The sequence below is a fragment of the Dipteris shenzhenensis genome, chromosome 10, assembly GCF_047967505.1.
Source record: "Dipteris shenzhenensis isolate YYH24624 ecotype China chromosome 10, Dip_SZ_1.0, whole genome shotgun sequence".
Lineage (NCBI taxonomy): Eukaryota > Viridiplantae > Streptophyta > Polypodiopsida > Gleicheniales > Dipteridaceae > Dipteris > Dipteris shenzhenensis.
This window is the reverse complement of record NC_141605.1, coordinates 20,914,489-20,927,738: the sequence shown is the minus strand read 5'-3', so window position 1 is coordinate 20,927,738 and position 13,250 is coordinate 20,914,489. Positions and strand designations below refer to the sequence as shown.

The 13,250-nt window shown below is 43.2% G+C and overlaps 1 protein-coding gene across 1 annotated transcript in view; it reads right to left on the bottom strand.

Annotated features, from left to right (window-relative positions):
• The window catches only part of LOC147897540 (ubiquitin C-terminal hydrolase 12-like), a 36,789-nt gene that overhangs the window by 20,414 nt on the left and 3,125 nt on the right, over positions 1–13,250 (bottom strand). The window contains exons 10-15 of the mRNA XM_087379936.1: positions 1,259–1,368; positions 1,084–1,158; positions 800–878; positions 530–676; positions 302–382; positions 87–206 (exon numbers count right to left, since the gene is read on the bottom strand). Coding sequence (XP_087236062.1) covers positions 87–206; positions 302–382; positions 530–676; positions 800–878; positions 1,084–1,158; positions 1,259–1,368 — 612 coding nt within the window. The remainder of the gene's footprint in view (positions 1–86; positions 207–301; positions 383–529; positions 677–799; positions 879–1,083; positions 1,159–1,258; positions 1,369–13,250) is intronic.

The window sequence follows — 13,250 nt, the reverse complement described above, 5'->3', positions numbered from 1 at the left end:
TAGCTCACACTGCCTTCAGCCACCCAGCAACAAATGTAAAAACAAGGATTCTTTCATAAGAGTCCTCAAAGATTTCAGCATAATACCTTGAAAACTTTAAAAGGAGTCTGCTTCTGTATCCGAAAACTCCTGACCTTGTCGTGATCCACAAGGTCAAAATAAATGTCTTTTCCAATTTGATTGACAAGATCTTCATCACATGCTACCTGAGATGGACACAATAAGATCAATCATGACTAGCGCCTAGAAAGAGAATCACAACATGATGATAATTATGTACAAGCTGCCATTTAGACTAAACCTTGATAATTGTGTACAAGTGAGCTTCTGCCTTTTCCTTCCTTTTTCTCTCTTTTTCCTCCTGCTCCTTTTTCAGTCTCACCTAGACAAAAGAGGCAACTCTTATCAACATATGAATCAACTTTCAAATGGTAATAGGTATAGCCCTATAGGTAAGACAGCATGGCACATGCTTGGCAAATCGCATATTAAATGTCAGACAAACAATCTTTTTTATCGCGAGGGTTACCCGTAAATGTTCAGCAATATCCTTCTCATCCACATTGCATACAACCTTCTCCTTATCTGACTCTCTGATATATACAAGCATATATGCATTCGAATACTTTGTAAACCTGAAAGGTGTGTTGTTATATCCTGGATTCAGTTGAGGTAGCTGCACATTATAAAGTTAAGACAATCAATCACATCACCATCAATTGATAATCTTTGCAAAAACTATCATTTACGCAGCAGGCAGCAGCCCATGTGATCCAATAAAGAGCAGAATTGTACTTACTTCTTCCTCTCCGCCATATTGCTCTTCCAGTGCACGTTTTGCCTCTTCTTTTGTGACCCGTTCATCATCAAATTTATACCTGCCAAATGCAAAACGTGCACACATAGCATAAATCCATAAACTCAACATTCAAAGCTTTGTACCATGATACACAAACAAGACCCATTGCACAGATCAAATAAGTGTGTGTGTGTGTGCGCGCACACACACACACAAGTATGTCTGTGTGTGCACATGCATGTGTGTCTGTATGTGCGCACAGAATCTGATGAAATGTTCAATACCATTGATCTGTCAGTGTCGGCCTGATGAAAGCATAATAATGCCCCCCATGAACACCCCCGCTATGAACCAATACACTGTTACAACATGAGAGCGTTCAGAATACCAGTACAAACTTCAAAGTCCTTTCACAATAAAATGTTCAGCGCATGATTGAAGTGGTACCATGGTCCTTACCTATGGAGGGTATACAGGTTGCGTACACTCTGATCTGCATCCGGCGATAAATACCTTCTATTATCTCTATCCAAGTCAAGTTGAACTGGAAATTCGTATCGATCATTAATCTATGACATCAGAACAAAGATAAGATTTACAAAAACAGAAATTGGAATATGAGTCTGTGATAGCACTCACACATTGGAGACATTTACATAATATAATCAAACATTTGAGTAAGCAATCACTTTAAAAGGGAGAAGAGAAAAGAAATCGCAAAACATTTGAGCAATCGATCACTTTAAAAGCGAGAAGAAAAGGTAACCTAGTGAGCATAACACAAGCTTACATTCTAAGTTGTAAACACAGTATTTGCTGTGTAGGATTGTTGTATGTGAATAGGACAATACAAAGATGCCACAGATGGTGAAAAGGATAGACGTGATTACGTTGAAACAAACAGCCTTTTGCTACCCGGTCGGCCCTGATTCTAAGTAAAAAACCCATACCAAAGGCCGAACTAAAGTAGAAGCTGACAGGATTCTTTCCTTTAAAGACACCAAAAACTAACATGTCAATCATCACCCAGTCACTAAAGCAGCTAGGCAGTCAGTCGATCTTAAAGAAGTAGACTTCGTGCAATGTTTAGAGCCAAGAACTAAAATAAACCAGTTTCAAGTTATCCTTCCATAGCCCTAGCCCTACAATGCAACTAACTCTTTGCCCAGCTTCCTTGTAGCAAGCTGAGTTCAAAATTCTTGCATAGCCTCACTTTGCTACCTACCACGTGTCTTACGATCAATCCTAACAAAAACTCAAGGAGGTTTCAAAATTAGCATATAAAACAAGCAAGCAATCTCCCAACTAGCTCAATTAGAGCCCATATTCCAAGAACATGCCCAAATCCTCTAAAACCACAACACCGTGTGCAGTTTCAATCTGAATTAGAGCCCACTTTCAAATGTGGGACACATCACGCCAGTACCAAGGGCATCCGCACATACGTGCAAAAGAAATGCACACATGACAATTATTTGCTTTGGACTAGCTATAAGGCTCAAAGCCACAACTAGTCTAATGCCCCAACTCAATGCTTAAGCCATTCTCTATATAGCCTCATCCCTAACCCCCTTGAAGTAGATATTATTATGATATCCCCTTGTTCCAAGCATCCAAACCTAGCACACTTGGCATGTACTCAGTCCTAATCCCATAGCATACATCTGTTTTACTTGGGAGGACAAGGCCAGGTGTTGCCTAGTCTATAGTTCAAGAATGATTCTAAGGGATCTATAATTGTGTGATACTAGCCCACACCACGTGTCCCAGTATTTGGGTATTGATCTATGGATGTTTTGCAAACATGCTCGGAGATGCAGGTGGTGCTAGAACCTAGGGTTAGTAGAGGCTAACCTTGGGGGGGAGATGTTTCACATAGCAACTATGTCTTCCATGTGTGTGCGCACTTGCTCGCTCATCTGAAAGCTTAGATTAGTCGCAATCTATAAAGAGAGAATTTGTGCAACAAAAAAACTTGAATGTAGAAGAGACCATCTAGGATTTCAACTCTTGCTTTGTGACCATTTGTTGTGTATCGTGGATGAGTTTGGATAGACACCGCATGTGGTAGAACAGTCATCATCTCTTGTGGATGTCCATAGTTACCAGCTCAAGGTCTAGATTTTTGCAGTGCACTTTCAATCACTTTCTTTGAGATAGAATGTATTCATCTGTATATAGGCAAACTCGCAATTTCAGCTAGGTATTTCAAGAAGATGCTTCGCTTATATGGGGCATTGGTGTGAGAACGTAAGCTAGTTAGCATGGGCTCTTCTCAGCCTGGTATATTTGGTTGTCATGGCCAAAAGAGGTAATGGTCTCAAGCAGCAGCTCATGAAGGATCTAGAGTTGAACACTCCAATGTTAGAAATATTTGGCAGAGGCCAATGTTATGTAATAAGGAGCTAAGGACACTTCGTGCCACTAGGGTTCGCCTTTGCAAGTATAATCAAGCATTCAGTTGGGTTTATGCCTTCTTGAGCCAAGTTTTGGCTGGTTTTTGGGAGGAAATTTTGAGATCATAGCTATATTTGAGGGGCATCTTCAAGCCTAGCATAGGCTTTGGCAGTGGTTTCTATTGCTTGAGCAAGGTGTTTCACAACACGTTTGCTAAGAGTTGTTTGTGATTCTAGACATGCACATGCAAGTGGGAAAGATAAAAAGAATGCCTCAAAGCCTTTCAAGAAAGGTAAGTTCCAACATTCATCACATCACTAAATGCCCAAGGCTTGCCAAAGAGAGAAGAAAAGAGTCTAGTATGGCAGTTTCAAGCTCATCTTATCATGCAGGTTCCAATGATACTTTTGCTCATTTTGTTGAGCATGATTGGGCCTTCTTTACTTGCAACGATGATGTTTCTTGAGAGACATATTTTCAATGTGAATAAGACAGCTGAGACATGGTACTTTGATAGCAGTGCTTCCTGCCATATCACCTCACATAAATCTTTCTTTGATATGTTATCCAGTGCACCAATTGGCTAGTCAATTTCTTGTGCCAACAATTCTTCCTATCCAGTTAAAGAAATTGGAGAACTTTCACTCATGGCTATGGATGGTTCCAATTTTTGCCTCTAGGATGTTTTGTATGTCCCTGGGATTAAGAAGAATTTACTTTCTGTCTCTTCTTTCTCTCGAAGAGGTTACCAGGTTATCTTTGAGGATGCCCATGTACAGTCCGTGACAAGAAGAGAGATTATGCCTTGGTTTGCACTAGTAAATTATGTCACGGGTTATAGCAAGCCTATGAGAAAGGAGCATATTCGGCTTTTGTGGCTTCTACCTTTGCCATATAGGATGCAAGGTTCTGGCATGCCATGTTTGGGCATGTAAATTATGGCAGCCTTGTGTTATTCAAGAAGCTTAATATGGTTGATGCCTTGCCTCGTTTGGAGACTCCTCAAAAATAAAAATGCATCGTTTTCCCTAAACCAAGGATGGTGCAATCCGAGCTACACGAAAATTACAGCTCGTCCATACTTATGTTTGTGGACCCGTGCACACTCCGTCTCTTGGAGGTCATCTTTATAATGTTACATTCATAGATTACTTCACATGTTTTACTTGGTTCTTTGCTCTTAAGCAGAAGTTCAAAGTTACGGTGTCATCAAACACTTTGTGGCCTTGGCTGAAAATCAATCTAAATGCCAGTTGCAAACCCTGCGTTAAAATCAAGGAGGGAATATCTATCCAAGGCATTGCAACAATTTTTTGCTGAGAAGGGCATTACACATCAATTTATGGTGAGGTGTACTCAACGGAACGAAAAAGCTGAAAGGAAAAATCGGTCACTTTTGGAGATGGAGAGATGTATGCAAATAGCAAAAGGGTTGCCACACAAATTTTGGATGTGCTCGAATCGTATTCTAAACAGATGTCCCACGGACGCTCTTAAGGTTATGACACCTTATCAAGCATGGTTTGGTCGTAAGCCCAATGTGGGCTATTATTTCCATACATTTGGTTGTGTAGCATATGCACATTGTGCCTCGAGTAGTGTGGCAAACTTGACAAGGCAGAAACGTGCACCCTTATTGGCTATAGCAGTGAACGAAAGGGGTATAGACTTTATAATCCCGTGACCAAGAAGGTTATGACTAGTCGGGATGTTATATTTGGTGAAAATGCAGATCTGCACCTTGCTGGTTTTGGCAAAAATCAGGGTCCTTTTGCCCAATTCCTTTGATGTTGTACTTGATATGCCAGTGGAAATCAGAATTTGCAGCAAGATACTCCAGTGGGTGATGCCTCAGTTCAGCCTATGGCTGAGCCTGTTTCTTAGGAAGAAATTGATGATGAAGTTGCACGTGAAAGTACAGTGGTGTGGGAAGCAAGATCAGTGCCTCGTTGGCTGCTCTGCACTCTTAAGGACAGCACGCTTCTGCACCACTTCCTGGCCATACATAGAGTGGCACTAGAGACACTGAGAATGCCCATGTCTATGAGTTTGCTTGGGTCAACAGCATACTTCAGGCAGATGAGCCTAACTGCTTTGATGATGCACCAAACAATGCACATTGGATGCAAGCAATGCAAGTGGAGATTGAATCCATTAAGAAAAACCACACTTGGGAATTGCTGGACTTGCCTACCGGCAAGAAGGCAATTGGCACGAAATGGTTATACAAGCTCAAAAGAAAATCAGATGGTTCCATAGACAAGTGCAAAGCTCGTCTCATGGCAAAGGGCTACGCACAATAGAGGCAAAGATTATGAAGCCCTCACTTCTCGTATGACCACCGTTAGGTGTGCCGTTGCATTGGCCACATTTCCTTGATGGAAGATCCATCAACTAGACATTAAAAATGCATTCTTGAATGGGGACCTTCAAGAGGAGGTCTATGTTTCTCAACCCATTGGATTTGTGGAACCTGGCAAGGAAGCCAAAGTATGCAAGTTAAGAAAGGCCAGATTCTCGAGCTTGGTATATGCAAAGATAGACACCTTTTTGACCAGCCAGGGAATGCAGAATAGTGGGCCCATGAGCGTCAAAAGCCCAACAAAGGGGCCGGAGAAAAGCACTTTCTCTATGGAGAAGAGCAGTAAAAGCCATCTTTTGTAAAAAGACGAGCCTCTGACCTCTTAGAATCGTACTCAGCTTCATGCTCCCTGTGTGAGCAAGTTGTACAAGTTATTCTATTGCAATAACGACCTTAGGGGGGTCCAGCCCTTATTTATGGGCCCTAGTGATGTGTCTTCTCTCTCTTCCTCCATCTCCCACACCCTTCCTTCATTTCCAACTTCATCGTTGAGTTCTACTGCTGCTGTCCGGAGTTTCCAGCTTTCAGGCGATGATTATGATCAAGTGTGAACTTGACTACCCATGCTGTGAATTGATTCCTCTTGTTGCGATTTGAATTCTACAGCTGCTATTTAACTACGAGAGCTACGGATTGTTTCCTAGAATCAAACTAGGGTCCAGTAAGGCTACACAGTGATAGCGACCTCCGATCTCATAGTATACGGGGAATATGAAAGTGAAATGCTCCTAATGATCACATAAAGTGCAAATGTGACCCTCTCTCCACCCTTAAGACAAAGTCGGCGTGATGAAACACAGAACTGCCTGATCAATATAGTGAAGGAGTAGGGAAAATAGATTCGTGTGTATCCTGGTGGATCAATGAAGCTCTTTCTTGAGAGAGAGAAAGAGAGATTTAATAATGTCTACGAAGGGCAAAAAACCCTGCGAGGCAAAATCGATCAAGAGGGATACACTCTCATGGGGAGACTAGAGATGTTATCACACCTAGACAAAGCCTACTGCTAAGCTGATAAACTAGGAAGTTGATAAAGTAATACACAAAGCCCAAGACGGATTGCATGGACTGGGAGAGCGCTCTAAGTCGTGGAGTAAATCCTATCATCTCATGGCCTGACCAATGTCTGAGGTGCATAACCTAAGCTCTGTTAGAATTATTGCTATAATTTAGAAGTGACCAATGTAATGTAATAAGTAGGTTAGGGGCACTTTTCCCTCACTTAGAGGTTTTCCCCCCTAACCACAGTTAGTTCACTAACTACGGTTAGTGAAGGATAAGGTTTTGTCACTTAGACAAAACCTATCACTCTATTCAATTGTACAAACTCATCTAATTGCAACTATCGTTTTCAGCTCTCTCACTCTCCTGCTCTTGCTCTCACTTTGCTCTCTCCCCTTCTCACATTTGGTATCAGAGCGAGTTCTTTCTGCATTTGCTCCTGCTGCACATTCGCCTCTAGCTCCAGCCCGCAAGCTCCCTGCTCCATCAGTTCGTCGTCCGTACAGACCATCCGTACAATCTATACGGACTAATTCCGTACAATCCCGTACTGTACCTGCGTTGCCATTCCGTACTGTCCCATCGCCATCGTTGCTGTACAGTAGTCTTCAGCCGTACAGCTCGTTGCCAGACTGTACGGTTCGCCATACAGTTCCGCACAGCTCCTGTGTACAGTTCGTCCGTACCCGCACGTGTGGCGCCTCAACGTTCGTACAAGCTGTTAGGTCGTACACCTGCAGTTCGTCCGTACCGCGCTTTTGGCAGGTTTTGGGAGAAATTGGATGCTCTGGCAGATTTCTGACAGAGACATTACAGAGATTTGAGTTGCATTTTTAGCCAGTGTTTGGCTGTGTTTTTTGGGATTGTGCACTCCATTCCCACCAAGGGAATTCAGATTTGCATTTGCTGTATTTTCTTTCTCAGACATGGCCCAGCAAAATCAGAATGATTTCGATTTCAATGGTCTCTCACAAGAGGATAAGCTGGATGGTACCAACTACTCCCTCTGGAGTTTTATGGTACGCAATATTCTGATTTCTCGTAATTTATGGGACTATGTAAGTGGGGATGAGTTCCAGCCAGCAAATGTGGCACCTAATACCCCTCCCCAACAAGGAGGAGGCAAAGGTCTTGCACAAGGTACAGCTGCAGCACAAGTTATTGGTGCAGTTATACCTACCACTCCAGAGCAGATGCTTTAGCTTTGTCGTGTATTTCTCTTTCAGTGAAAAGATTCATCATTCCACATATCCGATCGTGTAAGACCTCAAAGGCAGCATGGGATATTTTGGAGAGCATGTATGCAGCTCGGAATGATGCCAGGGTGTCTTTTTTGAAAAGAGAATTGTCTCATACACATATGGAAGAGGGTGACTCCATGTCAGTGTACCTCACAAAGCTACAGGATTTACGAGAGCAGTTGCTGAATATTGATGAGATCATTCCTGATTCAGAGATGATTACCACTACTCTCAATTCTCTTCTTGAGTCTTATCTCAGCTTTCATACCTCGCTGAATTTGTCGTTGAGGGGGGGTGTAAATCCTCTCACTTTTCACGAGTTGATAGGACTTCTGCTGCAGGAAGAGCAGACCAGGAAAAACATGGCTTCACGAGCAGATGAACAGAAAGTAAAGGGACAGGCAAAGACTTCAGCAAATCAGCCTTCCAGTGGTTCAAGACAGCCTTCTCAAAAGGCTAAGGGTGATGCAGGTAAGCCCAAGAAGAAGGGAATATGTCATTACAGCAAAAAGCCAAGTCACTACATTGGAGAATGCAAGAAAAGACTTGCAAAAGAAAAGAAAAACAGCTCCGGCATGGCTGTCTCAGATTCAGCTCCTCATGCATCTGACAATGAGCAAGCTACAGCCAACTTTGTGGAGCACGACTATGCCTTCTTGTCTTGCATTTCAGACTCTCAGTTGGCTGCCCGGGATAGTACAGCCACTTGTAATGATGACACTTATGCTTTTCTAACATGCAGTTATGATTCTTCCAAGGATGCATCAGCTTTCAGTGTAAATGAGACACAAAATACATGGTATTTTGACAGCGGTGCCTCGAAGCATATCACTTCCACGAAGTGTCTTTTCACATCTCTGCATCCACCACCCGTTGGTAAAAAGTCACATGTGCCAACAACTCCTCCTATTCAGTTCATGGTACAGGAGAAGTTGAACTTACAGCCATTGATGGATCAACATTCAGAATTTCTGATGTCTTGTATGTGCCTAGTATCACAAAAAATCTACTTTCAGTGTCCACTCTTAATAGAGCTGGATTTCAGGTCATTTTTGAAGATGACAAGTGTGCAGTCCATGATAGAGAGCATGACTATGCCTTGAGATTGTCTGGCACTTTGTTGCGTGGTCTTTTTCAGCTTAATATGTATGAGAAAAGACCAGCACATGCTCTTGCAGTTTCCACTCCTACTACTGCTATGCAGAATGCGGAGTTATGGCATGCCAGATATGGACATGTGCATTATGGCAGCTTGATGACGCTTCAAAAACATGCCATGGTTGATGCATTGCCTCCTCTTGAAACACCTCCTCCACATGCCTGTGAAGGGTGCATTCTTGGTAAAATGCACAGATCTCCTTTTAAGAAGGATGGATCAATTAAAGCTGTTCGAAAATTACAGCTTATCCATAGTGATGTCTGTGGTCCCATGAGGACTCCATCATTGGGTGGTCATCTTTACTTTGTCACTTTTATAGATGACTACTCCAACTACACTTGGGTTTATGGGCTGAAACACAAATCAAAAGTGTTTATGGTTTTCAAACACTTTGCAGCCATGGTTGAGAATGAATCCGGACTCAAGATACAGACATTACGCACCGATAGAGGAGGGGAGTACTTGTCTGCAGATTTTGATGCTTTTTTGAAAGACAAGGGCATTGTACATCAGCTTACAGTGAGGCTAACTCCTCAACAAAATGGCAAAGCTGAGAGGAAAAATCGTACTCTTATGGAGATGGATAGATGTATGCTAAAAAGCAAAAAATTGCCTCACAAATTTTGGCTTGAAGGTCTCATGTGTGCCAATTATGTTTTGAATCAGGCACCCACAAAAGCTTTGAAGACCAAGACTCCCTATGAAGTTTGGCAAGGGAGAAAGCCTTCTGTGGATCATTTCCGTGTCTTTGGATGCCTTGCATATGTTCATGTGCCTGTTGAGTTTCGGCATAAGTTGTCTGATAAGGCAATCAAATGCATTTTTGTTGGGTACAGTGCAGAGAGCAAGGGCTACCGTCTCTACAATCCTGTCACACGCAAGATTATTGTCAATAGAGATGTAATATTTTCAGAAAATTCAGCTCCACTCAAGCTGAATTTGATATGCCTTCTTCTTCCGGTGATGTCTTTACTACCCATTGCCTTGGGTTCCCCTGCTGATATATCTGATGAAAATCAGAATTTTCAGATACCTCCACATGCTCCGATTCAGCCACAGGATGTCATACCACCTCCACAAGCCGTGAAAGAGGTTGTTCAACAAGAAATTGCAGATATACATGCAGCAAAAACAGTCCCAAATTGGCTGTTACGGGCTCTCAGGGAGAGTAAAATTGATGCTCCATTACCTGGCAGAACTCAGAGTGTAGTAAGGCATGGGGGAGGTGCTCTTTCAGTTTGAATCAGCTTATGCAGGTACTCTTCTTGATGAGGAGGAACCTGGGACATTTGAAGAGGCACAGGATAATGTGCATTGGATGAATGCATGAATGCCATGCACGATGAATTGCAGTCCATTCAAAAAAATCAGACATGGGAAGTTGTCGATTTGCCACCAGGTAAACATGCCATAGGTACACGGTGGGTTTTCAAAGTTAAAAGAAAGCAAGATGGCACCATTGACAGATACAAGGCAAGACTGGTCGCAAAAGGATATGCTCAGAAAAAGGGCATAGACTATGAGGAGACTTTTGCTCCTACATCCAGAATCACAACCATCCGGTCAGTTATCGCAATGGCTGCAAATTTTCAATGGAATGTTCATCAGTTCAACATAAAAACAGCCTTCCTTAATGGAGACTTGTTGGAAGAGGTTTATGTCAAACAACCTCCAGGCTTTGAAATTTCAGGAAATGCACTTAAGGTATGCAAGCTCAATAAAGCTTTGTATGGGCTGAAACAGGCCCCACGTGCATGGTGTGCAAAGATTCATGTCTTTCTGGCCAGCAAGGGGCTGCACAACAGTCCAACTGAAAGCACCCTCTACATCAAGAAGGATGGGGGGGATATTTTAGTCATCATTCTTTATGTAGATGACTTACTGCTCACAGGGTCAAATGAAGATAATATTGCAGATTTTAAAGCTAAATTGCAGACCACTTTTGACATGTCAGATTTGGGACTGCTACACTTTTATTTGGGGATCCAGTTCACTCAAGAGCAAAGTGGCATCGGTATGTCTCAATCCAAGTATGTGCAAAAACTCTTGGACAAATTCAACATGCAGGATTGTAAGCCCATAGCTACTCCCATGGAGCCGAGGCTGAAGCTTACAATGCATGAAGCAGGTGAATCATTTGATGTCACACTCTACAGTCAGGCTGTTGGATGCCTCATTTATCTCTGCAATACACGACCTAATATTCAGTTTGCACTTTCTCAGGTGAGCAAATATATGCACAGCCCAAAGACTATGCATTGACAGGCTGTAAAACGCATCTTCCGTTATTTGCAAGTACCAAGTCTTTTGGCTTGATGTTTCCCAAGCGGGGTGACTTGCAGATGCATGCCTACAGTGACTCAAATTGGGCTGGAGATTATGACACTAGGCAGTCCACAAGTGGCAATTGTTTCTTTTTGGGCAAAGCTTGTATTTCTTGGTTGAGCAAGAAACAATCTACAATGGCTACCTCTTCATGTGAAGCTGAGTACAGGGCAGCTTTCACAGCGACAGTTGAATGTGTTTGGCTGCGTCGTTTATTTGATGATCTTCATTTCATTGGAGGGTCCTTCTCCAATTCTCACTGATAGTCAGAGTGCTATTGCAGTGGCAAAGAATCCTGTGTTTCATGCTCGCACGAAGCACATTGAGGTTCACTATCACTACGTCATAGAGAAGTTGCATGCAGGAGAGATCAGCATAATCTATGTGTCAACACATGACAATGTTACAGACATTTTCACCAAAGCACTTCCACGTGAAAAGTTTGAGGCATTTCGCAGTGCCCTGAACTTATCTCCTTTTGGTGATTGATCATTTCCTTGTACATGACATTGGCACTGCATGGGGGGTGTTAGAATTATTGCTGTAATTTAGCAGTGACCAATGTAATGTAATAAGTAGGTTAGGGGCACTTTTCCCCCTAACCACAATTAATTCACTAACTACGGTTAGTGAAGGGTAAGGTTTTGTCACTTAGACAAAACCTATCACTCTATTCAGTTGTACAAACTCATCTAATTGCAACTATCATTTTCAGCTCTCACTCTCCTGCCCTTGCTCTCACTTTGCTGTCTCCCCTTCTCACAAGCTCTATGTGGGTCCAATTGGGATCCCATCGACAACTAAGACATCTCTAAAACATATCAAAGATCCATAGATGGCACGATTGACTCCTCTCTATAGGGTGTACTCTAGGGCGACGTAGGCTGCTTTGATAGTACCCCAAATGGTCGGGTGCTTGTGGGGCCCGTTGTGGGACCCATGTCCAACCTCTTACTAACCTTGCATGCCTAAAAGTCGAGGTAGCAATCGTGGCGTTAGTCGATCACATCTTCTCCTGTGAAGTAGTAGTCTATGAATGTCTCATGAGCCATGACATGAGTCAAATGATCATGTGTACAAAGAGTGCAGCAAACCACTCATCCGATAATGTGTGCACACGTGCACGGGCAGGTATGTGTGAGAGAGAGAGTTTGTTGTGTATGCGTGTGTGTGTGTGTGTGAGAGAGAGAGAGAGAATGAAAATAAGATGTATTAACGTCCGCGGAAGGCCTCGCGGGCCTATGGGACAAGGTACAAAATACACCAAAAAGGATGATCTCATACAGGCCTCAATGGGCTGGAGCAAAGAGCGCGCTACGACCCTTGCTGAGTGCTAAGATTGCCTACTAAAACTGATCTACAGAGCGCGCTACGGCCCTTGCTGAGTGCTAAGATTGCTAAACTACTAAAACTGATCTACAGAGAGCGCTACAGCCCTTGCTTAGAAGCCGAAGCCACGCACCGTGGTGGCTCGTCTATGAGCGGTGAAAATGTCTCGAATCTGCATCTATCGGGCTGTCTGACGCTATGGTGGCGGAGAAGGAAGTGGTCTCCTCAATCTCTCAACCTGCTGGGCTATGTTCAGAGTGAGCCCTCGTCTCAAGCGGTCTCCCCTAAGGAAAGCTGTGACAGGACGGACCTCATTTGAGTGTGATCTAGTCACTCTCTGTGCCACAGGTGGTCTCTGCGTCCCTCTCAGTAATTCAAGCCGGCTGCATGTTAGCTATCTCCTCCACCTCCATTCCCCTGTGTACTGGGGCTAACTCATATGCATAGGCACGTCGTCGTGCTCCATCATCCTCTTTGTCGTGTGATCGCTCTCTAATCTGTCATAGTAGAGCTCTCTGTGTCGCGCATCTCAAGTAGATGTAGGCGAATGCAAGGATCAATCGTGAGAGTCCCCTCCTAGTAGAGATAACGGTTTGTCTCCTAATCTCATGATCGGCTGGGTAGGTCCATAGAAAA